The 26,533-nt window shown below is 31.3% G+C and overlaps 1 protein-coding gene across 1 annotated transcript; it reads left to right on the forward strand.

The window, feature by feature from the left end:
- Nucleotides 1-83: 83 nt before the first annotated feature.
- On the forward strand, nt 84-25,555 carry LOC101889835 (synaptogyrin). Its single transcript, XM_005189985.4, has 5 exons — nt 84-1,211; nt 17,384-17,615; nt 17,679-17,818; nt 19,033-19,207; nt 19,278-25,555. The coding sequence occupies exons 1-5, from the start codon at nt 1,083-1,085 to the stop codon at nt 19,322-19,324; spliced, it is 723 nt and encodes a 240-aa protein (XP_005190042.1). The 5' UTR covers nt 84-1,082; the 3' UTR covers nt 19,325-25,555.
- The last annotated feature ends 978 nt before the right edge of the window (nt 25,556-26,533 follow it).

Raw genomic sequence — 26,533 nt, forward strand, 5'->3', positions numbered from 1 at the left:
GGGTTGGTTTTTCATTCCTTTTTTATTTTGTAAAAAGCTTTTCTTGTTTACTATGATTTGGGCTTTCATAAAAGCTTTGCATTTTTCCCTATTGGTTTCTGTCAATGTGAGACAAATTTTGGAACAGAAAAATACAAATTCAGTTCGATTTGGTATTTGTTACGAAAACAAAGGCGCGCTTTGTAACGAAAAAGAAATCTCTCCATTTTGTGTAATTTTGCAAAATAATATTTTCAAAGAATATTTAAAGAGAAAAAAATAGAAGAAAATTAAAGAGAAAATTGATAAAATATTGTGAATTGAAAAAAAAATAGAAAAAAATATTTATAAAAAATAAAAAGTATACGCCACCAAGGCACGGTTACTTGTGAGATTTTTGAGTGTGTGTGGTTGTGCGCTACAAAAACCATCAAGCCACCCTCCTTTGCTGGCCCTTATTGTGTGGCAGAAAAATAACGAGAGACTTTCCAGAGTCACTCACAGAACAAAACTACTCTCCTCAAAGTCATCATCTTCCAAGACGAGAACTTGGACACTTGCTGTAGTATTTGCAAAGAGTAAAGCCAAGAAAGGAAGGAAGCCATTGTCTCTCTCTCTCTCTCTCTCTCTCCGTTTGCCCCCTTATTCTTGTTCCGAGATAATAGAAAAGAAATAATAATACATCCAAAAAACGTAACAATTTTCAAAGCAAAAAAGAAAAGAAGAAGAAGAAAAGTGAACAAAATAACAGGACAATTTATTGTAGTGTCCCCTGCTCTCTCTCGCTCTCTTTCTCTCTCGTTGTGTGTAAAACACAGGATTTGAAGGCAATTATTTACACTAGAGCTTTGCTATAAGAAATACGAAATTACATAAAAGTGTAGAGACCAAAGGAAGAGCAAGAAACGAAAAAGCCAAAAAAAATTGGAAAAAAATCACAGGAAAATTTTGCATTTTTAAATAAAAGTTTGAGATTTTCCAAACAAAATAAAAAATAAACAAAATAGTAAAACAAGAATTTTTAAGCAGTTGAAGGAGGAGTGAAAAATTTTAGAATAATTTATTTTCATTGGTATTTGGTGTTTTTATTGTTGTAATCAAAAATGGATATGCTAAATCAAATATTAAATATGAATGCTGGTGGAGCCTATGGTGGTGGCAAGGCCGGTGGGGCCTTCGACCCCCTCTCGTTTGCCATGAAACCCCAAGTTGTGATACGAGCCTTGTGTTGGGTAAGTTTTGAAAGCGAAAATGTAATTTTTTAAATATTATGAAACAGGAAAAAAGGGGAGAGAGAAGAAAAAGGGGTTTTTAAAACGAAACCAATAGAGGATACCAAGTTTATTTCCTCCCCAAAGAAGAGGAAGTACCAAATGGTTTTTTCTTTTCCAGAAGACAAGGAATTATTATTCAAAATCAAAATTAGTAAAGGAAAAATAAAAAAAAAATCCAAAGAAAGTGGCTTTTTATTCCTCTGAAGACAAGGAATTCCTATTGAAAAAAGGAAACATAAAAAAATTCCTCAAGAACTGTTTTGGAATTTATGTAGCTTTTTTGTTTGTCCTCTACCAAAATTCCCCAAAACCAACCCTTAAATCTCCTCAAAAATTCCTTTACTTAATGTTGATGTTTCTGCCACTATTTTTTGAGTGTCTTTTATGTATTTTTTTTTTTTTTTTGGTTGTTGTGACCATGTTTTCTTGTTGTATATATACTCTAAGGACATGCCTATATACTACATGCCCACATACATACATATGTATCAAACTAGATATATACTACTGGTATATAAATAACAACAATGTAGGGTACATACATTATGCAAATTTGTTTTATTGATTTTGGCGTTTTCTGTGGGTGTATGTGTGTGTGTGCGTGCGTGTGTGTTTGACTTTTTTCCACGTTCCTTCAATTTTATTAGATTAGATACAAGGTCTTCATTAAAAGGACTTAACAGAACGCACACGCATCCTTTTTAAAACAAATATTACAGAAAATCCCTGCACATGTCCTGACATTCGATGGAATCATAATCCTGCAATATATTATCCCTGGGGATAAAAAAAAACAAATTCTCCCCACCAATACAGTACCAACACCCTCCACAATTTCTCCCCTTTCATAAAATGTCCTACCCGCCCCCTCTCTCAACCCATCAAGCCAAACAAATCCTGGCCATGCTTCAAAATAAATCTGAGAGTCCTTAAGAAGTCATCAAGTGGAAAGTTGAGTACTTGGCTTTTAACAACTAGAATTTGTAATGGAGGACCTCCAGCACACAATCGCAAAAATGTCAAACGTTTTTTTTTTTTTTTTTTTTTGTAAAAAACACATTAAGTTGTTGTTACTGTAATTTTGTTGGAATTATTTCATGACACTCCACTCCAATGGGAATAGATGAGTTACAAACACACCCACACACACACATGTGGATATTTTGATATTTACTCACTTAAATGCTTGCTGGGGAATTGTCACAAGGATATGGGTTTTTTTTAAAACACACACACACACTCTCTCACGCAAATATCAAAGGATATTTGTGTTAATAGCAAGGAAATTCCCAAATGACTGCAAATGCAATCTGTGATGGAGAAACTAATTTTCAAATTAAATCTTAATTTTATTGCAATAGGGAGGGGGCAGGAAAGAAAGAGGGTACGGAAAGAGTGGGAGATTGAAATGAACTTAACAAATATTTGCAATAAATAAAAGACATAAAAAAAGATAAAAGGACTTTTAAATTCGTTTTAAATGTTCTTGGACTTAAGACTTGAAGTCTTTTGAACCTCACCCCATGGCAGAAGAATACAGGTAGATGCATCAACGCTTGGGAGCATTAATATGCCAAAAAAATTTAAATGTTTTTTAAATATAAGTAAATTTTTATATACTTTCATATACTACGTCATTCGAAGGCTATTATAATTCGCGTTTTTCAACAATTTTTACAAATTTAAATAATTTTTCATTCAACATTTTCAATTCTAAAATTGGTTTGACAGTTCATTGTCCCAGCAGCTGTGTCGATGCGTCTACCTATATCCTTCTACCATGCCGCACCCTATGAATGAATGGCTCAAAAAAGGCCAAAAAGCGTTCTAATATCGCAAAAAATTGAGAGGTATTTATCATAAACTTCGGAAACTTTGTGGATTCTATTTTCTTAACACAAATTTTATTTACAAAATGAAAATATCTTAATGAACCTCATAGGCACCACCTGATTTCACGTTGTTTTTGGAATTTTAACCACAATTTCCAACCGGATCCATTGTAATTTTATGTTTTGAGTTCTTAGTGGACATGGTGGAAGAATACAGTAGATGCATAAACTCTTGGGAACAGTAATATGCGAAAAATTTTGAAATATTTTTTCAAATATAAGTAGATTTTTATATGTTTTTTATACAACGTCAATCGGAGGTTATTATAATAAGCATTTTTCATGACAAATTTGAAAAATTTTTCATTCAACATTTTCTATTCCAAAATTGGTTTGACAGTTCATTGTCCCAGCAGCTGTGTCGATGCGTCTACTTGTCTTATTCTACCATGTTAGTGGGTTAAGGTGCAAGTACATAAGAAGCTTGAAGTCATGGCTAGGCATATTTTGTGACATTTAATAAAGGGATTACAGAGCCGCACTAAAATTCTGCCGCCGTTTTCCCTTATAATTTGACATTAATATACCTAGCCATGACTTCAAGCTTTTTATGTACTTGCACCTTTAGATAGCTGAAATTGCACATAGGTCCACAATTCGCTATTATCATGGTATAATAAAAATGTATTGCAAAGCTACCAGCCGATTAAAGGTTTTCTGAGAGTGCTTGACCTTTGTCATAGTGATTTCTTTCAAAATATTTTAAAAATCAATGATCAAAAGTATCATTTATTACAAAGAGCAAATTAAAGAATCTAACCAGTGTTGCCATGGCAATGATAAAAGAATAAAATGAATTATATTTCTAAAAGAAAAATCAAAAAACTTTGATTTTTCGCGATTTTTAGTTCATTTAAAAAATGAAGAAAAATAAGAAATAGGTGAGAAACTCCTACTACACATCATTTGAAATCATTGTGACCATGATAAAATTATATATGTAGTGGCACCACCACAGCTGTTGGTACAATGAGCTGTCAAAATATTTTTGAAATTCTAAATTTTGAATGAAAAATTATTAAATAATTGAAATTTGTTGAAAATCACGTATCATACCAACCTCGTATAAGAAAACCGTTTAAAATTCATTTATTTTTGGAGAAATTTTTAAATCGTGATTGCGACAAAAAAACAGATATAGCATCAGGGTTGTATTTTAGCTTCCTTTTTTATTATTTTTTCTTATATATTTTCCATTAAAACTTACCTTCCGATTTTTTGTATTTTTTTAAATTTATACTTTTGCACTTTTTCAAGCATATAAACCCTTTATTTCTTCAGGAAATTTTCAATGTCTAAGCCTTATTTTTAAGCCGAAGTGGGTGGAATTTAATTTTTTGATATAATAATGGAAAGAATGAACTCCTCGCTAAATATTTCTATAAAGGGGATAATACATAAAACACCTTTTTTGAGCGTAGGGTTAACAAATATAAATAATGGACCGAAATTGAACTAAATCAACCTAAAACTTCTTTGTTATTTTAAGATGATTTAAGTCTGTCAAAAAAAACCTTTTATGTACCCTCACCTCTATTGATTTTCAGTAATGCAATTCTGGAAATATGAAGTCATTTTTAATTATATTTATTTAAAATTTTTAAGAATCTGTTTTTGTGGAATTGTATATAATATTCAGAATAATTATGGATTTTTAGGAACACTTTTAAGGACTATCATGGTAATATTTTGCAATATATTTTAAAGGTGCGAATACATAAAAGGTTTTTTTTTCATTGGCTGGGAAAAGAACAAAGGAATTGTAGGTTGACTTAGTTCAGTTTCGTCCCATAATTTATGCTAGTTCTCCAAGCTCTCTTTTTCATTAAGCCAATCAAAAAACCCTTTTACGTATTCTCACCTGAAGGGGCTATAATTTTAATTCAATGATTTTTTTCAAAGAGAGAGAGAGAGAGAGAGAGAGAGAGAGAGAGAGAGAGAACTGTGCTCAAGAACATTTTAATTAATTTTTGTCAGGACTATCCATTAAACGTAATTTTTTCAAAGACTATCTTATAATTTTTTAAGTTTTTTTTTTTTCGATTGTCTATTTTTTTTAATTTTTTAAAACATTTTTTTCTTTTTCTACGATTTTTTTCAATTTCTTGGTGGATGTTTAAACGAATGTTTTTATGGGCCATCGGTGAGGTTTAAATAAGTTTTTTTAAGGACTTTTATAGAAAAAATTTACGGATTTTTACGGAGAAATACGGAGAAATCTTCTCCCAAGGACTATTAGAGCTGTAATTGTGAATTTTCAATGATTTTTTTTTCTAGAACTGTCGGTAGCTGCGGATTTTTAGGAGATCTTCATCCAAAAACTGTTAGAGCTTTAATTGTGGAAATTGTAAAGAATTTGTAATCTTTTTAAAATATCTTTTTTTAATTACTATAAGTAATTATACAAGTGTTTTATAGAATTCTATATAATCCAAAATCAAGAGCTATAATCTTGGGTTTTAGACTTTGCATGATATAATTGTATATTCTGGGCCACAATTTAAGTTAAGAATACATAAAACGCTTTTTTTGAGTAGCTTAAGTCATCGGCTGGCTTTTTTCGAAGAGGAACAAAATAGTTTTAGGCTAACCTAGTTCGATTTCGGCCCTACGCTCCTTTGTTCAAAAACCAATGTTAGAACTAAGAAGGTATAGGAATTATATGTTAAATTTTTTTTCAAAAGTTATACATTTGATAACATATCATTGTCAAAATATTTATTTATGAATATATTGTATGTAAACAAATCAGAGGTGGGAACCTGTTTGCTATGCCCTTCAATTTGACGAGGTAAATTACAGAAAAAGCAGAGCCCAAATTGTACCATGTCCTCATCTTTAAACTAGACACATTTATTCCTTTGTGCTTTTACGAAAAACCAGCCGGTGATTTATACCTGATTAAAATACCTCTTCTCAAAGAATTTTTTTTTTCCAAAAACTATCAGTTCTACAATATTGGAATTTAAAGAATCTTTTCTCTAAGGACCAACTATAAAAAAAATCTTGAATTTTGTAAGGCATTTTTCATCAAAGACTTTGAAGATAATAATCGTGATTTTTTATAGAATTCTCATTTTTATTTCATACAATTATCTTTCACTGTCAATTCCATTCCCTATACCTCAAAATGAAATCAACTCTTAAATCCAGTAGATTTTATTTGACATATACGTAATGAAATTGGCAGTTGAAATTGCGTTTTATGCTAAATAGGTCGCTAAATTTGAATGTTTAGGGCTTTTTCCACAGTTATCTGTAGCATTTGTATAGCCTCTTTTGAGTTACTTCCAAAATTTTTTTATCTAAAAAGAAGAGCTTTACAGTAAAGTAGATATTAATATAAGTATAGAATATATAAAATAAAAGTGTATTTATGTAAAATATGGTACCATGGTTGAAGAATACAGGTAGATGCATCAAGACTTGGGAACATTGATATATCAAAAAATTTTAAATTTCTCTTCAAATTTATGTAGATTTTTATATGTTTTCTTATACGACGTCATTCGGAGGATATTATAATACACGTTTTTCAACAATTTTTACAAATTTAAATAATTTTTCATTCAACATTTTCAATTCCAATTTTGGTTTGACAGTTCATTGACCCAGCGGTTGTGTCGATGAGTCTACCTATATTCTTCTACCATTAATGTTACTTTGAAGTTTAAAAATCATTGGAAGCTCCTTAAAGTATGCTATAAATGTTGAAAGGGAAACGGTTTTCTGGGATGGGCTACCATGTTCACATTGGCATTTGAATAACGTTGAGAGCTCTTAAATACGAACTAAATTAACATATAAATGTCTTTCTTTAATTAAATTCTCTAGTCCAGAACCTGCAAGATTCTACTATTTTTTTAAATTTCTTCGATATCATAAAGGGAAAATCGTTTAACGTAGTAATAACTTTTAAATTCTTGCAGTTCTGGAGCAGATCAAACTTTACATTCTTTCTGGAAATGTTGACTATTAAAAAACACTTTTATCTATATCTTTTTTCGATTACAACTTATATTTAAAGGGACAAATAGGGGGCTGAAAACTTAACTTAAAAAAAATCATGCCACCAAACAAAACCCCCCACGGATTTATGGCCATCACTTGGCCATTGTCATTACAAAAAAAAAAAAAAATGACAATAAGGAATAGACATGACAACTACAACCACACACTATGCCATTGTTTCCAGCACTTTTCCAATTGTGGTAGTTTTTGCTTTTGTTGTCAGCAAAAGGAAATTAAATATGAAACCATGAATGGGCCCTAAAATAGTTGGTCGAGATGACGTACCAAGAATTCCATTTTATCGCATTTCTTTATTTTTCTTCTTCTGCTGCACGTTTATTGCTTTTGATTTAGATTTTTTTTTGAAAACCTAAGAATGACTTTGCCTTTTGGTATTGACAGATTTCATAGCCATATTTTCTTTGCACACCCAGCACTTATTTGCACTTACCCAATGTAATGTGAAAATTTAAAACAAAAATAGAAAAGAAAAACAACCAAAAGCAAAGAAACAAATCATTCTGACCATGGCCAAGCGACCATAGTAGTCATGAACATGGTTATAGTAAATCGTGATTGTTAAGCTATTACGGATTTTTGTTTTGTTTTGAAATGAAAGATAAACAACAAAAACAAACAATGCCTCCAATGTCATTGGGCATTGGGAAAGAAAAGAAATCTGAAAAGTGGCCAATTGGTGGACACGAATGAGCAGGTTTGACATAAGCAAGGCAGAAAAATGAGACTACAGGGTGAGATAAAAACAAACTGCAACAAGGTTAAACGCCATCATTTTTTACATTTTTTAAAAAAAAAATTATTCAATGAAAGCAAAAAATGTCGGAAATAGCCTTAAATTTTAGAATAAGTTTAGATTTGTTCGAATTGGTCATCTTTGGCACGAATTATGACCTTTAAACGGCCAACGAAACCGTCACACGCTACCCGAATGTTGCTCTGCGGTATTTTGGCTCATTCCCGGCGAAGCGCTTGCTTGAGGTGATCGACATTTTGAATTTTTTTAGTGCCAAACTTGCTTTCCAAAATACTTCAGACACAATAGTCCATCGGATTGGTATCCGGAGATTTTGGTGGCCATTGCGCGCTGGAAATGAAGCGAGGAACCTCATTTTGTAACCATTCTCTCTTTTGAGTCTATTTCTTTTCTCTTGCGGTGTAAGTTCTGGCGCTTTTTAAAATTTCAGTGGCTTTACTCCGAGCTCATTTTTCAATATTTGCCGGATGGAATATTGCGATATGTTCAGCTCACGAGCCATTTTTCGGCCACTGCGACGTGGGTTTCGATCAAGTCGCTTCTTTACTTTTCGAACCATTTCTGCTGATATTATTGTTTTCTTCCGTTCACTTCCTTGACATCGGGCTACGCTGCCACTATCACGGTAACGAGCGATGGTACGAGACACAAAAGATTTATTGACATTTAAATGCTGGAGTACTCTAACGATAGCCACTTGTGGTTTTCCAGCCAAATATAAAGAAATCTCACTACCACGCTTGAATTCCATTACGAATAACTTTTTTTCTGGAAAATTCTCACCAAAATGCTTTTGGAAGCTTGTAAACAATGTAATGAGCTATTACTGGAATAACTTTAACAGCTGTCGGAAGAGTGGCTTAGAAATCTCAACAGTGTGAAGTTGGTTGCAGTTTTTTCATCTCACCCTGTATACAAGACTTCTATAGATTGCATAGATTTTTTGGGTCCTTATCATTCCTCGTTTTTCTATTTTTCTTCTTTCAACTATTTATTTCTATTCCCTCAAAATTTGTTCTTTATTACCAAACACTTATTTTCCCCCTCATCAACCGACCAATACGTCGTCGTATAAGTAATAAATATTAATTATAACTTATACGCATTGTTGACCTTTAAAACAAAACTAAAACTTGGCCAAGTATTTAACACCAAATACCTACCAACCTACCTACCTACTTACAACAAGAAACTACTTTCATTCATGCCAAGAATTCCAAAAGTTTACCTTGTCTAAACTCAACGAAATACCAAGGAATAACAAGAAAATGCAATGAAAGTATATGGCTGTATGTGTGTGTGTACCATAAAAAACTGGAATCCCAACCTTGAATATATTTAACAACTTTGTCCCACATAAATTTTATATTGAAAGGACATACATGCATTTATATAAAAAAATATGTATATTTTTATGTATTACCTCATACCATGTTCTCACAACCAACCAACCCACCACCACAATTCCATTATAAAATGGGTCAAATCATAAATTTTTCATTAGCAACCAAGCGAGGTCATCGATGACCTTCAAGTTTGGATTCGCACCTGTTTGCTCTGTTGTTGTTGTTTGACATGCTGCTTCTTCGTCTTCTCCTCAGTTTGGTTTTGATTCTCTTTCCTTGTTATTTTTGGTTTATTTATTGTTGTTTCCTTTTGATTTGATTACCAAGAAAATAAATAGAAATTGCAACTAAAACAAAATCTATGCTGTTTCTGTTGTTTGTGCAGTGCGGGCATGCAAGTCCCGTTGTTGGTGTGTGTGTGTGTGTCTCAATGACTGGGTGTGTTGTGTTCAACGAGTAGTAAATGCAACGGGAAAACGAGAGACTCTCTTTGAGTTTCAATTTCTGAATAGAGTGTAGAAAAGTATGAGAGTGATGTCACATATAACGGTAGCTTGGTAAAATGCAATGCATGTGCTCTCTGTAAAAGGGGCGAATCTGAGGGGGGGGCCTTTAATGTGAGAAAATACATTAGAGAAAGTGGGAAAGTAAAGTGAATTGATAGCACATAAAAGGTAGTTTACACATTATTTTCGAGTCATGTATATGAAAGGTGAATATTCAGAACAATATTTAGCTGCATAAAAATATATAATATTGTTATATGCGAAATCTTTACCCGGGTTAACTGCAATAAGTGATCAATCATAAATTTGTTAAGGCATATGTCAAATTTATTGGGTTGGGTCAAAAAAGAAAGATTTGTGTGTTAATATACTTTTATACAATATTTATACCATGGTAGAAGAATATAGGTAGAGGCATCGACACAGCTGCTGCTGGGACAATGAAATGTCAAACAGATTTTGGAATTGAAAATGTTGAATGAAATGTTTTTTAAATTTGTAAAAATTGCCGAAAAACGCATATTATAATAACCTCCGAATGTAGTCGTATAAGACAACATATCAATATCTACTTATATTTGAAAAGATATTTAAATTTTTTTTTGACATATCAATGTTCCCAAGCGTTGATGCATCTACCTGAATTATTCTGCCATGGATGGGTCAAAAAATAAAGATTTGTGTGTAAATATACTTTTATGCAATATTTATACCAAAAATTACGTTTGTATATATTTATACAATACTCCAAAGGTTTTTTATACCCTCCACCATACATAGTATGGAGGGTATATTAAGTTCGTCGTTCCGATTGTAACTCATTGAAATAATAATTTTAGACCTAACAAAAATTCTTGATCAGCGTAACATTTTAAAACGATTTAGCCCCAGTCCGTCCTTCCGTCTGTCTGTTGTAATCACGCTAGAGTCAAAACGAATTAAGATAGGAAGATGGAATTTTGCACATATCTATTTTTTTGTCTGCAGGCAGGTCAAGTTCGAAGATGGGCTATATCGGTCCACGATATCATATAGCCCCAATATAACGGTACAACCGATATTCGGTATTTGGATGATTGAAGCCAAATTTTTCATTGGATATGTCTGAAAATCCACAAAAGAAGTTCCTTCTAAATACTTTACCTCCTAGAAGAGCACTCTCTATATAGGTCCACGATATCGTATATCCCCCATCTAAGGGTATCTCCCTATTTGGTATTTTGACGATTTTAACTACATTTGATTGTCCGAAACTTCACATTAGACGTTCTTTCAAAGCACTTTACCTCTTGGAAGAGAATTGTCTTTATAGGTCCACGATTTCGTATATACCCCATATAACTATACCTCCCTATATTCGGTATTTTGATGATTTTAGCGATATTATTCACCGGAATTGTTTCATATTTTCTATTTAAATTTCCTAATAGGTTCTGCAGTCTATGACAGAAAATTGTCTATGTTGGTCCACGTCTTCGTATAGCCCCATGTATCGGTGATTCCCTATATTCGGCATTTTTATGATTTTAGCGACATTATCAACCGGAATTGATTCAAAATTCGTATTGGAAGATCTTAATAGATACTACAACTTATGACAAAAAAAAAAAATTACGTGTGCAAGTCCACGTTTTCGTATAGCCACCATATAACGATACCTCCCGATATTCGATATTTTGATGATTTTATCGGCATTATTAACCGGAATTGTTTCAAATTTCATATTTGAAGTAATTAATGGGTAATACAGCCTATGAAAGAAAATTGTCTGTGCGGTCCACGTCTTCGTATAGCCATATAGCGGTACCTCCCGATATTCGGTATTTTGATGATATTAGCGACATTATTCAACGGAATTGTGTTAAATTTCGTATTTGAAGGTCCTAATGGGTACTACAACCTATGACAAAAAATGTGTATGCAGGTCCTCGGCTTCGGAAAATTGTTGACGATTTTTTTGTTTTTTTTAATTTCAAGTTCCTTCCAAATGGTGGATGGTATTAAAGATTTTTAAATTTGTGGGAAACGCCTAGAAGTAGGCTTCATAGTAGAGGCATACAGGAAGGTGCATCAACGCTTGAGAACATTGATATGTCAAAATTTTCCATTGTTTTCTTTTTATTTTTTTAAATAAGAAGATTTGTTTTTTTTTCCTTTACGAAGCCAATCGGGGTTGTTTTTTTTTAACAATTTTTATAAATTTGAATAATTGCTCATTCAAAAATTTCAATTCCAAAATTGGTTGGACTCTTCATTGATCCAGCAGCTGTGCCCATGGCAAAAGAATACAGGTAGATGCATCAACTCTTGGGAGCACTGATATGTCAAAAAATTTAAATGTTCTTTCAAATATAAGTAGATTTTTTATGTTTTCTTATACTACGTCGGTCGGAGGCTATTATAATTCGCGTTTTCGATAATTTTTACAAATTTAAATAATTTTTCATTCAACATTTTCAATTCCAAAATTGGTTTGACAGTTCATTGTCCCAGCAGCTGTGTCGACGCATCTACCTAATTCTTCTACCATGAGCTGTGCCGATGCGACTACCTGTATTCTTCTACTATTCTAGACTCTACGAATGATAGATATAAATAAAGGAATTGACCATTTAAATTCACTGGGTTTACTAAACCCTATAAACTGTAAACGACCTTTAAATCCCTGTAAAGCAAAGCTAAATATTGAACAAAGAAAAATATTCACCTAGTGAACTCGCGAGATAGTTACCACTATTTTCAAACTTTTTGCGATAGACAAATTCACTTTCGTTGTTATCAAGAGGCCTTGATTTACTTGTACAGATTTTTGATGGCCTTTTATTCACCATCTCTTGAATATTCTAATCATTACACTAAATTCAAGTATATGACCATCTTTCAAGGTTTTCATTCAAAGTAACACACTCAATCCATATAGTATAGAATTACTGCAAGCCTACGTGCCCAGGAATAAATGAGCACCTAGTTACCATGTAACGCAGTAATACGATGCTATGTAACTATGTATGTAATATTATGTACACAGTATTATATACTCATGTATACGACAGCTGGCTATGTTCACTTAGGTTTTATATTCGATGGAATAATTTTGAACAGTTTCCTTGTCATTCGTTTTTCTCTCTCATCTTTTTTAAAAAATTTTTTGCTGGACAAACAATCCAAATTGGCATCATCAAATAAAGCTTGTTTTAACAGATGTTCGTTACTTTGTGTACATTTGTCTGATGCAATACAAAAGCTTTTTTATACCATTGTCCTTTTTCTCTTCTTTTTTCGTTATTTTTCTTCGTCCGGTATTTGTATGTGTATGAATGTTATTAAAAATGCAACCCGTCCTGTCTGCCTGCCATTTAGTCAAACACATGCATTACTCACACCACTCTCTTTCTCCTACTCTTTTTATTTTTTTTTTCGCAGCGCTTTGTTCTCTCAATGGTATTTGAAAAAAAAAACCTTTTTCACACATGTTTCAGTCAGAGGAGGCTGTAAAAAAAATATAAATGGAAAACACATTAACAAAAACAACTAGAACCCATTCTAAAGTTTTGCCCCAGTTTTTTATGGTCTTTTTCTAGGTTGACATTTGTTATAATGATGACAAATGTTGAAAGTGGATTTTCCATGAGTTATATTTTTTTCTTGTGTTTTCAGAACATTTTTGTAGGGATTTTTTTTTGTGCATGTTTAGAGAATAAACAGATTGTTTAAATTTTGAAAAGTTAGAGAAAACAAACAAATGAGATTAAATTAAAAAGGACTTTAATTCATCAACGTGTGGACATGCCATAAGTATGACAAGCAACTACAGTAACGCCGTATGGCAAATTTATTTGCATAACTTAAAAGCACTCGTCTCTGAATTCTGGGACAATATAATATCAAGGCGGATCCAAAATAAAAACCGGCCCATGTTTTTCCGAAATTTTTAAAATTTATTTACAGGGTGAGATGAAAACATTGCAACCAACTTCAGACTGCTGTCATTTCTAAGCTACTCGTCCAACAGCTGTTAAAATTATTCCAGTGACAGCTCATTATATTATTTACAAGCGTACAAAAGCATTTTGGTGAGAATTTTTCGGAAAAAAAATTTATTCTTGATGGAATTCAAGCGTGATAGTGTGATTTCTTCACATTTGGCTGTAAAACCACAAGTGGATATCGTTAGAGCACTCCAGCATTTAAATGTGAAGAAATCTTTTGTGTCTTGTACCATCGCTCGTTACCGTGATACTGGTAGCGTAGCCCGACGTCAAGGAAGTGGACGAAAGAAAACAGCAACATCCTCAGAAATGGTTCGAAAAGTAAAGAAGCGCCTTGATCGAAACCCGCGTCGTCGCGTTGGCCGAAAAATGGCTCATGAGCTGAACATATCGCAATATTCCATTCCGCAAATATTGATAAATGAGCTCGGGGTAAGCCATTGAAATTCCAAAAAATGCAAGAACTTACACCGCCACGGAAAGAAAATAGACTCAAAGGAGCTAAAGAGTTGCTTCGCTTGGCCGAAAGTGGTGAACTGCCGAATTTGATTTTCTCCGATGAGAAAACATTCTTTGTCCAGCAGTTTGTAAACAAACAAAATTATCGAGTTTACTTGCCAAAGAGGTCAGGTGAAATTGTGCACCTTCGGTTGGCCACCACAAGTCAAGCGCCGGCCGTAAGGATGGTATAGACCGTGGGCCGCCATAACAGACGATGGTCGCTTTCCGTTCGTATTCATCTACCGTGGCATCAGAATAAATGCCGAATATTATAGCGAAAATATTCTGGAGGTTGTATTCAAGACTTGAGCACGCAAAACATTTTGGCCGCAGACCTTAGACATTCCAACAGGACTCAGCATCATGGCACCCAGCACGCGCCACCCAAGAATGGTTACAAAATCTCCAGATACCAATCCGTTGGACTATTGTGTCTGGAATATTTTGGAAAGCAAAAAAAATGACCTCAAGCAAGCGCTTTGCCGGGAACGGGCCAAAATACCGCAGGCAGTGTGTGACGGTTTCATTGGCCGTTTGATGGCCATAGTCCGTGCCAAAGGCGATCAATACGAACAAAACTAAACTTATTCTAAAATTTGATGCTATTTCGGACATCTTTTGCTTTCATTCAAAAAAAAAAAATGTAAAAATTGTGGCGTTTGACTTTGTTGCAGTTTTTTATCTCACCCTGTATATGTCTTTTTTTATAAGGAAGTTTTGTATATTCACACCTATTAGCAGATTAAAAAAAAAAGAGTGGATTATAAAATTGCTATTCAGCATCATATGAACCTGACATTAATGTGGATGGCAACTTTAATAGCGCCGTATGTCAAAAAAAAATTATTTGCAAAGGTTAAAAGCAGCTGTCTTCAGATTCTGCGCCATATAATATTAAATCAGATCCAAAACAAAAGCCATGCCAGGATTTTCTTTTTTTAACTTTTAAAACACACCTAAAATAAATAGATTTCTTAATGCAAAAAAAAAGAAAAAATAACAAAAAAAAAACATTGCAGTAACTCTAAAAAATTATATTCACCATCATGTGAACCTGACATTAATGTGGATGGCTACTTTAATAGCGCCGTATGTCAAGTAAAAATAAAAATTAATTTGCAAAGCTTAAAAGCAGCTATCTTTTCATTCTGGGGTCATATAATATCAAAGCAGGTCTACAATAAAATCCAGGCCAACACTTTCTTCTATAGGTTGGGCATATAGGTTTAGGCTGGCATTATTATATATTATTATTTTATGAGTATTTTTTATATACATACCTAAATAAACAGATTTCTTAATACAAAAAAAAAAAAAAAAAAAAAAAAAAAACAAAAAAAAACATTGCAGTAACTCTAAAAAATTATATTCACCATCACGTGAACCTGTCATAGCGCCGTATGGCAAATTTGTTGCATAGCTCTAAAGCATATTAGAAGAATACAGGTAGATGCATCAACGCTTGGGAACATTTATATGTCAAAAAAATATTAAATGTTTCTTTAAAAATATAAAGGTTTGCATATGTTTTCCTATGCGACGCCAATCTTAGGTTGTTATTAAATGCATTTTTCAACTATTTTTACAAATGTGAATAATTTTTCATTCAAAAATTTCAATTCCAAAATTGGTTTGACAGTTCATTGTCCCAGCAGCTGTGTTGATGCGACTACCTACCTATATTCTTCTACCATGGCTCTAAAGTCAATGAATTTCCATAGCATCTACCCAGAACAACCCTATTAAACGGATCAAAAATAAAACCCAATTTTTTGTGTTTTATTTTTTATGTTGACATAATTATAAATTATTATTTAATATAAAACTCATTATAGGAACCTACCTTGATTGAAAAAATTCTTAAATTTAAAAGTAAAAAAAATAATTTCTTTCTGAAACGTGCGAACATGCCATTAGTATGTCTGGCTACTTCAATAGCGCTGTACGACAAATTTGTTTTCACATCGCAGAAGCCCCTATCTCTGGATTCTGACATCAAATACCAGACATGACATCAAATACCAGAGCAAGCCTGTTAAACAGGTGTAAAATAAAATCCAGCCCATGGTACAACAAATGTGTACTTCCAGCTGATCATTATATATAGCTGTCAAATTACTTAATGTGTTTGAAATCAAGCACGAAAGATAAACAAAAATGCCATTTGGTCTAATTTTTTTAAAACATTATAGAATATCTTAAAAAAACATTAAATAGATGGCTGGGTGCTCGTGAGGTCCTGTTAGTTCAAGTGTTTCAAGCCTCATCGACTGTTTTTAACTCATCGACTGCTTTTTTCGTAGAGGAACAAAGGAATTTTAGGTTAAATTAGTTCGATTTTAACCCTAGGCTCCTTTGTTCTTTTCAGTCAGCCGATGACTTCAGCCAGTCAAAAAAACGTGTTATGTATTCTCACCTTAAGGGCAGATACATAGAAAGCTTTTTTATTGGCTTAAATTATCAGCTGTTTCTTTCGTAAGAGAACAAAGGAGTTTAGATTTGACTTAGTTCAATTTTAGCCCGTAACTTATACTTGTTCACCCTACGCTCCTTTGTTCTTTTAAGAAAGAAGCCAGCCGTTTAATTTAAGCCTGTAAAAAACTTGTTCCATAGAGTGAAACAGTTCAAAGCTTAAATCGTGACTTCGGCTTGACTTTTTGGCTGAACGAAATGTGAAAATACAACACTGTTGTCAGCTACACATATCAATAGTGCTGTGATTTAGGTTTCGATACGTTTTAGCCTTAAGCTGGGAATACATAAAGCGCTTATTTGGCTGGCTTAAGTCATCAGCTGGCTTCTTCGGAAATGAACAAAGGAGCCTAGGGCCAAAATCGAACTAGGTCAACCTAAAACTCCTTTGTTCATTTACGAAGAAGCCAGCCGATGACTTAAGCCAGCCAAATATGCGCTTTATGTATTTCCAGCCTTACGTTTATTCGCTTTTAGAAGAAGCTTCGCCCCATTTTACCAAATGTTTGCTGGAAATTTATTTATTTTAACTTCTTAATTGATTGATTATTTCTTGTTATGAATTTTAAATTTTAAAGTATTTTCTTTAGGTTTTTCTTCCAATTTTATTTTTACAATTGTGTGTTTTCCCATTTCAGCTCTTCTCAGTGGTGGTCTTTGGTTGTATATCCTCGGAGGGATATCGCGAAGAAGATGGCAAAGAGGTGTGTCTGTTCAACAAAGATAATATGGCATGTAAATATGGCAACACTGTTGGGGTTTTCGGGTTTATTGCATCGATTGCATTTATTGTGGGAGAATATCTGTTTGAACGCATGTCATCGGTGAAAAGTCGAAAACGTTTCGTTATGGCCGATATGGGTTTCTCAGGTGAGTGGGAGATAAGGGAGGATATTTGCATGACGTTTAATTTTTTATGGATATTTCTTACAGCATTTTGGGCATTTATGTATTTTGTGGCGTTCATCTATTTGTGGTCACAATGGAGTTCAGCTGAAATGCCACCTGGCGGCATTGGTGCTGGAAATATGCAAGCGGCCATTGTGTTTTCATTGTTCTCCATATTTACATGGGTAAGTTAGTTAAATGTCAATTTATGTGTTTTATTTGACATATTAGGGTGACATTTTAAATTAGGTGTTTTATTGTGACGGCTTTCATGTAAACGTAGTTATAGATTTCAAGACGTGTGTTTAAAAAGATACTTAAGGTGGAAACCCAGTCAAGCGCTTCGCTTCATTTTCTTGCTTGACATATGTCAAATTATAAGAAAATTTCAGAGACGCTCTGAAATTCTTACGCCGTTGCCCTTTATATTTTGGTGTCAACCATCAACGCTTGGGAACATTGAAAAGTTTTGAAATATTTAAAAAAAAATAGTAAATTTTTATATGTGTTCTTATACGACGCCAATCGGAGGATACTGCGAAAGGCATTTTTTAACATTTTTTTCGAATTTGAATAACTTTTCAAACAAAAATTTCCCTTTCAAATTTAGTTTGACAGTTCATTGTCCCAGCAGCTGTGTCGATGTATTCTTCTATCATGTCTTCAACGAAGCAAGAAATGTAATTCTTTTCATGGTACAAAAAATACAGGTAGTCGAATCGACATATCGGCTGAGACAATGAACTGTCAAACCAATTTTGAAATTGAAAATTTTTAATGAAAAATTATTCAAATTTGAAAAAAATTGTTTTTGGAAATGCGTGTTATAACGACCTTAGATTTGTCGTATGAGAAAACTTATAAAAATCTAAAATTTTTTTGAAAAATATTTTTCAATTTTTGACATTTGTTCCCAGGCATTTACTTGCATTCATGGTAGAATAATATAGGTAGACGCGTCGACACAGCTGCTGGGACAATGAACTGTCAAATCAATTTTGGAATTGAAAATGTTGAATGAAAAATTATTTAAATTTGTAAAAATTGTTGAAAAACAGGAATTATAATAACCTCCGAATGACGTCGTATAAGAAAACATATAAAAATCTACTTATATTAAGAAAAAACATTTAAATTTTTTTGACATATCAATGCTCCCAAGCGTTGATGCATCTACCTGTATTCTTCTGCCATGCTTGTATTCTTCTACTACCATGGTTCTGTTTCACCCTTAAGGCTAGTTTCCACCGGCATCTAAATTACGCGTTTTTCGAAGATACTTCATAAATTTGACATATTGTCTTAGAAATTGGCAAACCAAATATTTCAACATGTGAACCCCCTTAATTGAGATCATTTTAGTACAAAATATCAATTTTTGGTGTTTTATTGTTTTTAGGCACTGTGTGCTTTCTTGGCCTACAAACGTTTCTTAATTGGGGCGGGCGATGAGTTTACATCGGCCTTTGAAAACGATCCCGCCAATGTGGTGCATCAGCAGGCCTACACAAGTTATTCCATGGATAATGACAATGACCAATATAGTGCTTCACCATTTTCAGGCCAGCAAACGGGTAAGATTTAATTTTTCCTCAAAAAATTTTCAAATTATTTTCAAATTTCATATTTTTCTTTAAAAAATAGGAGGCATGGAACAACAAAACATGGAATACCAGCAACCCACCTATTAGATATCAAATTCAAAATAGAAAAACTTCAAAATAATTTAAATCTAAATTATAATGGAATAATTTGTTTTGTAGACGATTTAACAGAAATAAGAACTTAGTAACATACAACCCCCCCCCCCCTCAACAAATTATAATTCATTGCATATACTGAAAAAAACCCACTAATAAATGAAATTTTGAACATTCAGCAAATTGGCGCCCAAGCGTAAGAAATCCATTGCAAAACAGCAACAACTACAACTAAACTCTGTAAACTTGAACAATACAAAAAATACACCGAATAATAAATGTTAAAAAAATTTGTAAGAAAGCAAAGATTTAAGATGATGAACCAAGAACAAAAGAAGTTAGAGAGAGAGAGAAGTAAGAGAATACCACAAAAAACGTGAACACAATAAAACTGTAATAAACAATACATATTATATAATTATTAATATTAATAATAATAATAATTATTATATATACATTTGCATAACATACCTATATAGAGATTATTATACACTGATAAAGAAAAAGAGTAACAACTAAGTTTTGAAAAAAAGAACAACACACAAAAAAAAACAAATGGTTTAATGTTTTTCTTTTGTAAACATTCCAAAAAAACAAGAGCTCTCAAATGCTTCAGCTTTAGAAACAACAACAATAAAAACAATAACCATATTTTGTATTTTAATAGTAAACATTACGAATATAGATGTATTGTGAAGAAAAAAAACAGCTACCATAAAATCACAAATTAATCAGTTATTTAATATAAAATTGTTCGAAATATTATTTTTAGAAGAAGCGTTCTCAAACATGGTGGCTATATCAACTGAAAATAATTTATTTCCTTTGTGGACTTGATATTTTCTTAGAAACCCTTCGGTTTTGCGAAAGAGAGGAAAAACATATATTTTTTTCATTTCCCTTCTGCTCATTGCCTAACTAAAAATTCTGATCTTTTTCTCTGTTTTTAGTTAAAATATTTATATTTTGTAATTTGAGCAGAAATGGAGTTGTATTTTAACCTCACAACATTCAGACAATTTCTATTTAGTGTACCCTATACAACAAATTTCAAGTAAATCAACGTGTAACTTTTATATATAAATTTTACGAAAACTGGAATTTGATATTTAAAATATTATTCAAAACTAGGTTAAACGAGTTTGAAACACTTAATTTGAATTAATTAAAAAAACTGATTGTCTAAACTGTCAACACACATCTAATATGATCAGTAATAATCGAATTTGAGTAACCTATATAAGCAACTTTCCCATTGGCGTGTGGCAAATTAGTTTAAATGCCTTTATATTAATTTTATTGATGTTATTTCCACGAAAACTGAGTTATGTTATTCAGAACTAGATTAAATGATTTTAAAACACTTCATTTAAAAGAATTCAAAAAATATTTGGCTTAAATTGCATATGATTGCCAAAACTGTTCGTGTAAACTGTCTATAAACGTCTAAAATATGATCAGCAATAATCGATTTTGAATAACCTATGCTAGCAACTCTCATGTTGACTTGTGGCAAATTAGTATAAAGCCATTTATGTTGGTTTTCTTGATGTAAATTCCACGGAAAGTCTTTTATGTTCTTCAAAATTATGTTAAACGATTTCGAAACACTCAATTTGAATTAATTCAAAAACTATTTGGACAAAATCCAGTATGCATGTATAAACTGATTGCGTAAACCGTCTATAGCAATCTAAAATACGATCTGCATTAATCGATCTTGAGTAACCTTTACATGTAAATTTCACATTGACGTGTGGTTAGTTTAAAGGCGTTTATGTTTATTTTCATGATGTAAATTCCACAAAAACTGTGTTATGTTATATAAAACAAGGATAAGCGAGTTTGGAACACTTAATTTGAACCAATTCAGAAAATATTTGGACAAAATTAAGCATGCATTCATAAACTGATTGTGTAAACTGTTTATAAGCATTTAAAATAAAATCTGTAATAATTGAATTCTAGCAACTTTCACATTGACGTGTGGCAAATTTGTTTAAAGGCGTCTTATTTATTTTCTTGAGGTACGATACACTTAATTGAATTGCATATGATTGCCTAAAATGATTGTGTTAACTGTCTATAAGCATTTAATATAAAATCAGTAATAATCGATTTCGAGTAATATATTTTAGCAACTTTCACATTGACGTGTGGCAAATTAGTTTACGATAACTGTGTTATGTTCTAACTATGTTATGTAAACTTTCTATAAACATTAAACAAATAATCAGTCATCATCGAATTTGAGTAACCATCTTTTACATTGACGTATGGCAAATTAGTTCAAAGGCGTCTATGTTTATTTTCTTGAAATATTATTAAAAACTAGGTCAAGCGAGTTAAAATTTAAAAAAAATTCTAAATTCTAAAGCAACTTTCACATTGGTGTGTTGCAAATTAGTCCAAAGGCGAAAATAAACATTCTTGATGTAACTTTCACAATAACTGTATTATGTTCTTAAAAATATCATTCGAAACTAAGTTAATCGAGTTGAAAACACTTAATATAAATAAATTTAAAAATGTGTTGACAATATTCACGTATATATCATATGATCAGTAATAATCGAATTTGAGTCACCTATACATGCAACTTTCACATTGACGTGTGGCAAAATCACTCAAAGATGGTGTAATTAATATGTAAAAATCTTCTTATTTCTTTTTTGAACTCTACAATTGACTACAAGTGTTTTGTACAAGATAGAAAACAAATTCGATTTGTTTTGCATAGATAACACATTTGCCAAAAAAACACCCGATAATTTTTTTTTTTAATAATGTCAATATTTGTTATATAAAAGAAGCTCAACATTGACAACAACAGTCGGACCAGTGAGACAACTTGTTTAGTTTCGATTTTCCTTCATTCCTATTAAAAATTAAATAACTTTTTAATCCTGATAATCATCAGATATATTGTACCAAATGTTCGATTTGATCAGCTGATTGCTACCATGTTGAGGTCTTTTCAATTTAAATTGATTGTCCTGTTTTAAGATGATCTAAACAGTAATGTGTGTTGGTCGTAACACAGCTGATTGACAACTACAGCTGATTTATATTGTGTGCAATTTAAAAATAAGGAAATTTGCAAAATTATTTCACAATTATATTATGAAATAACATAACATTATTTTTTGACATTATCAGTGATATATATTTCAAGTAGAAAAATTGTACCACTAAATTGTTCTTATAGGAACATGTCACCGATGTTACTAATTAAAAAAATATTTGCAGAGATTTATTTCAAAAAAACAAAAATTCACGGAAATTTTTTCTATAATAAGGAATAACGTGCGACATTTGTATTTGGAAATGTATGACTGATGATATTTTTGAAATATTGTCTGTTCCAGAAAAGATGGCCTCTTTCGGAACTGCAAGAATGTAAAATAAATACGATAACAGATTTTCCCTTTATGTAATCGCAAAGAATAGAAGGTTCTGGAACAGAGCAAGAATACACAAGTTCTTATTACAATAATCTATTTTCTCTTTATGATATCGAAAAAAGGGCAAAACTAATAAGTCCTTGCAGGTATTGGAACAGATCGTTTATATTTGAAAGATATCATTAATATCATCAGAAGTACTAGTTGTTTTTATTTTTGACATTTTTACTAAGAAAAATATCATCGGTGAAATTATTCTTTAAGAAAAACCAAGAAAAAAGTCACAATAAACCGAAATGTAGAGATAACTACAAATAAGAAGTTATATATTTGTTTTTCTCTTTTGTATGTAAATGGCTTGATTCGTTATTGTTAAATGGATATTTGTAAATTGTAGGCAACAAATGAAAAAAAATATATAAACAACAATAAAAACATCATATTCCACAGAAGAAAATATAAAAATAAACACAAAAACAAACTTAATAACTCAGGTTATAGCAAATGAAAATGTAGAATTGATTTTGAAAACAAGAATAAAACCGGTTTTTATTGAATTTTAAGTTAAAGCAATATTGTACATTTTTGATTCTTACTATTATTTAGAAATGAACATTTAATGATTTATAAAAAACAGCATGTCATTTCTTGTTCAAAAAACATGGTATTATTATTGGTTTGGCCAAGAAATCTTAGGGCAATTTTTTTTGCTATATGTGCAGTGGAATTGGTCTTACCAAAACCATTTCGCATCACTAGGAACATTTTACATCTCACGTATTCAAATTTTCAATTATATCAAACATTTTTCAAGAAACTGTAAAAGCAATGTGTAAACAATGTGTTACATCAAACACACATGTGTTCACCAATTAACGAATTAGAGTTCCCTATTCTGGGGGTAGAACTTTAATTTTGGCGTATGACAAATATGTTGTTTTTTGCTGTAAATTCTACAAAATATGCATTTCATTCTTCAAAATCTTATAAAATACTTACATAAATATGAAATTTATGTGTACCATATTATTTGGAGCATTTTGGTACCAAATTTGAAAAATTTATGAATTTGGTAAAAAATTTAAGAAATATTTTCGGTTTATAAATGCGTTTAAGTAATGTATGAGCAATATGTAACATCAAATACACATAATGGTAGAAGAATACAGGTAGATGCATCAACGCTTGGGAACATTGACATATCAACAATTTTAAAATGTTTTGACGAAATAAGTAGATTTTTATATGTTTTTTTATACGACCCAAATCGGGGGCTATTATGACAGGCATATTTCAACAATTTTTACAAAATTTCAATAATTTTTCATTCGAAATTTTCAATTCCAAAATCGAGATGGCAGTTCATTATCCCAGCAGCTGTGTCGAAGCGAAAATTTTTATTTACCATGACACACATGTGTTCACCAATTACCGATTTAGAATTCTCTATTCTGAAGGTAAAACTTTTATTTTCAAATATAAGTAGATTTTTATTTTTTTTACACGACGCAAATAGGAGAATTTTATAATATGCGTTTTTAAAAAATTTTTACAAGTTTGAATAATATTTTTCATTCAAAAATCTCAATTTCCAAAATTGGTGTGACAGTTCATTGTCCCAGCAGCTGTGTCGCGCAATTGCCTATATTATTCTACCATAATATTCATCAATAATCGAATTAGAGTACCCTATGCTCAGGGTAAAACTTGATCTTTGACGTATGGCAAATATATTGTTTTCTTGGTGTAAATTCTACAAAATATGCATTTCATTCTATATGATATAAAAAATAAGAACATAATTAAGAAATGAATACAGACGTTAATTTTTAGACTATTTGTGTACAAATTTGGAAAATATATGCACTTGATGAAAAATGTCGAACAATATTTCCGACCTTTCCAGATAAAAATGTATCCATCAAATGTGGATACATTTTTATCTGGAAAGGTCAGAGATTTCAATGTAGTTAATAATAAAAATTCCACAAATTTGGATTTCTTAAAGGATGTCAGACCTTCAGGCCGAGTAGCATGTTAGGATTTAAATTCTTTCTCTATAAAAATGTGAAATTAAATCTTTTATGAAAAAAGATTTTCAAATAAAATTAAAATTAACATAATGTACATGCTGTTTTCCTAAATTTCCCCCCTAAGCTCAATAGTTACATACCGTTCATTTAAATAAATCAAATTAATAATTATGAAATTAATCCTAATTTAAATAAAACGGCATTTTAAAAAAGGCTTTACAGAGCAACACATATAGGAATTTATTATTAAAAATATATATTTAACAAAAAACAATACATAAAAGTAGTATTATTTAAAGATTTTATAAAAAAAATAAATTACAATAATTTAACACTCATTACACACACACATTCCCATCCCTATCCATAAACCCACTAAGAAAAAATAAAATTTATTTAAAAAAAATACCACAGCCCAATTCTTACCATAACAAATGCCAAAAACAACAACAAAACATATTCATAATTTTTCTAAAATAAAAAACAAATAAAAAAATAAATAAAAATAAACCTGCAAATACAAACCAAACTAAAAATTGTTGCTAAATCACTGTTACATACATTTATAAATGTATTTCACTTAAATATATAAATAAATAATAATAATAATTAACTATATATTTATATATATTTACATGGACACATAACTATATAATACATTCCAGCATATATATACACTAAAATACCAAATCACACATCTACACCCACACCCACACACATATACATAAAAATATTTATATAACTGTCTATTTAAGTAGTAAATGTGCGCGTTTTTTAGAAAAAAATGAGAAAAGTGAAAAAACTAAAACCAATATTTAATAAATAAACTACACAATAACAAATAATTATATATACATAAACAAAATTAAATACAATAACTAACTATGTAATGTTATTCATATATGAACATAAAAAGTAAATAAATAAAATGAATCAAGAGAACTATAAAACCCTATAAAAATGAACGAAAAGAGCAAACACATTGTAAGGCAAGTATAAATTTAAATAAAATAATAGAATAAAATAATAATAATAACAACAACAAAAAAAATATGTTTGGTTGAATGATTAATTTTGAGAAATAAATGAAAAAAAATATAACATTAACAAAAGAAAACCCAAATAACAACATTAAATCAAAAAAATTGTATGGTGTTTTATTTCAGGCTTATTTAAATCGACTTTCTTTAAAGTATGTTTAGACTTATGAAATTTACTCGATCGCAAATGTCAATTTCATATCGTATATGTCAAATAATATCTATTGGATTTATGAATACAATTTAAGTGACGCATACGCCATGTTAGAGGAATATAGGTAGACGCATCGACTCAGCTGCTGGGACAATGAACTGTCAAACCAATTTTGGAATTGAAAATGTTGAATGAAAAATTATTTCAATTTGAAAAATTGTTGAAAAACGCGTATTATAATAACCTCCGAATGACGTCGTATGAGAAAACATATACAAATCTACTTATATTTGAAAAGACATTTAAAATATTTTGACATATCAATGTTCTCAACCGTTGATGCATCTACCTGTATTTTTCTACCATGACTTACGCTATGAAAGTGACATTTGAAATCGAGTGGACTCAGAAGTGTTCTTAGACAATTTTTTTACAAGTTTTTATTGGCAAATATAATCCTTTTTGTATGTTACGCACACATGAAGTCTGCTTTGATTCTAATTATCGAACACGTTTTCATAAAACACCTAATTTAGTTTATTTACATTGTCAATTTCTTTAATTATACG

The sequence above is a fragment of the Musca domestica genome, unplaced genomic scaffold, assembly GCF_030504385.1.
Source record: "Musca domestica strain aabys unplaced genomic scaffold, Musca_domestica.polishedcontigs.V.1.1 37, whole genome shotgun sequence".
Taxonomy (NCBI): Eukaryota; Metazoa; Arthropoda; class Insecta; order Diptera; family Muscidae; genus Musca; species Musca domestica.

Bases quoted from the DNA above. Each gene is read 5' to 3' on its own strand.
- LOC101889835 (XM_005189985.4), top strand. From the start codon at position 1,083: ATGGATATGCTAAATCAAATATTAAATATGAATGCTGGTGGAGCCTAT. The intron at 17,616-17,678 runs GTGAGTGGGAGA...TATTTCTTACAG, and splicing joins GGCCGATATGGGTTTCTCAG to CATTTTGGGCATTTATGTAT. The intron at 19,208-19,277 runs GTAAGATTTAAT...TTTAAAAAATAG, and splicing joins ATTTTCAGGCCAGCAAACGG to GAGGCATGGAACAACAAAAC.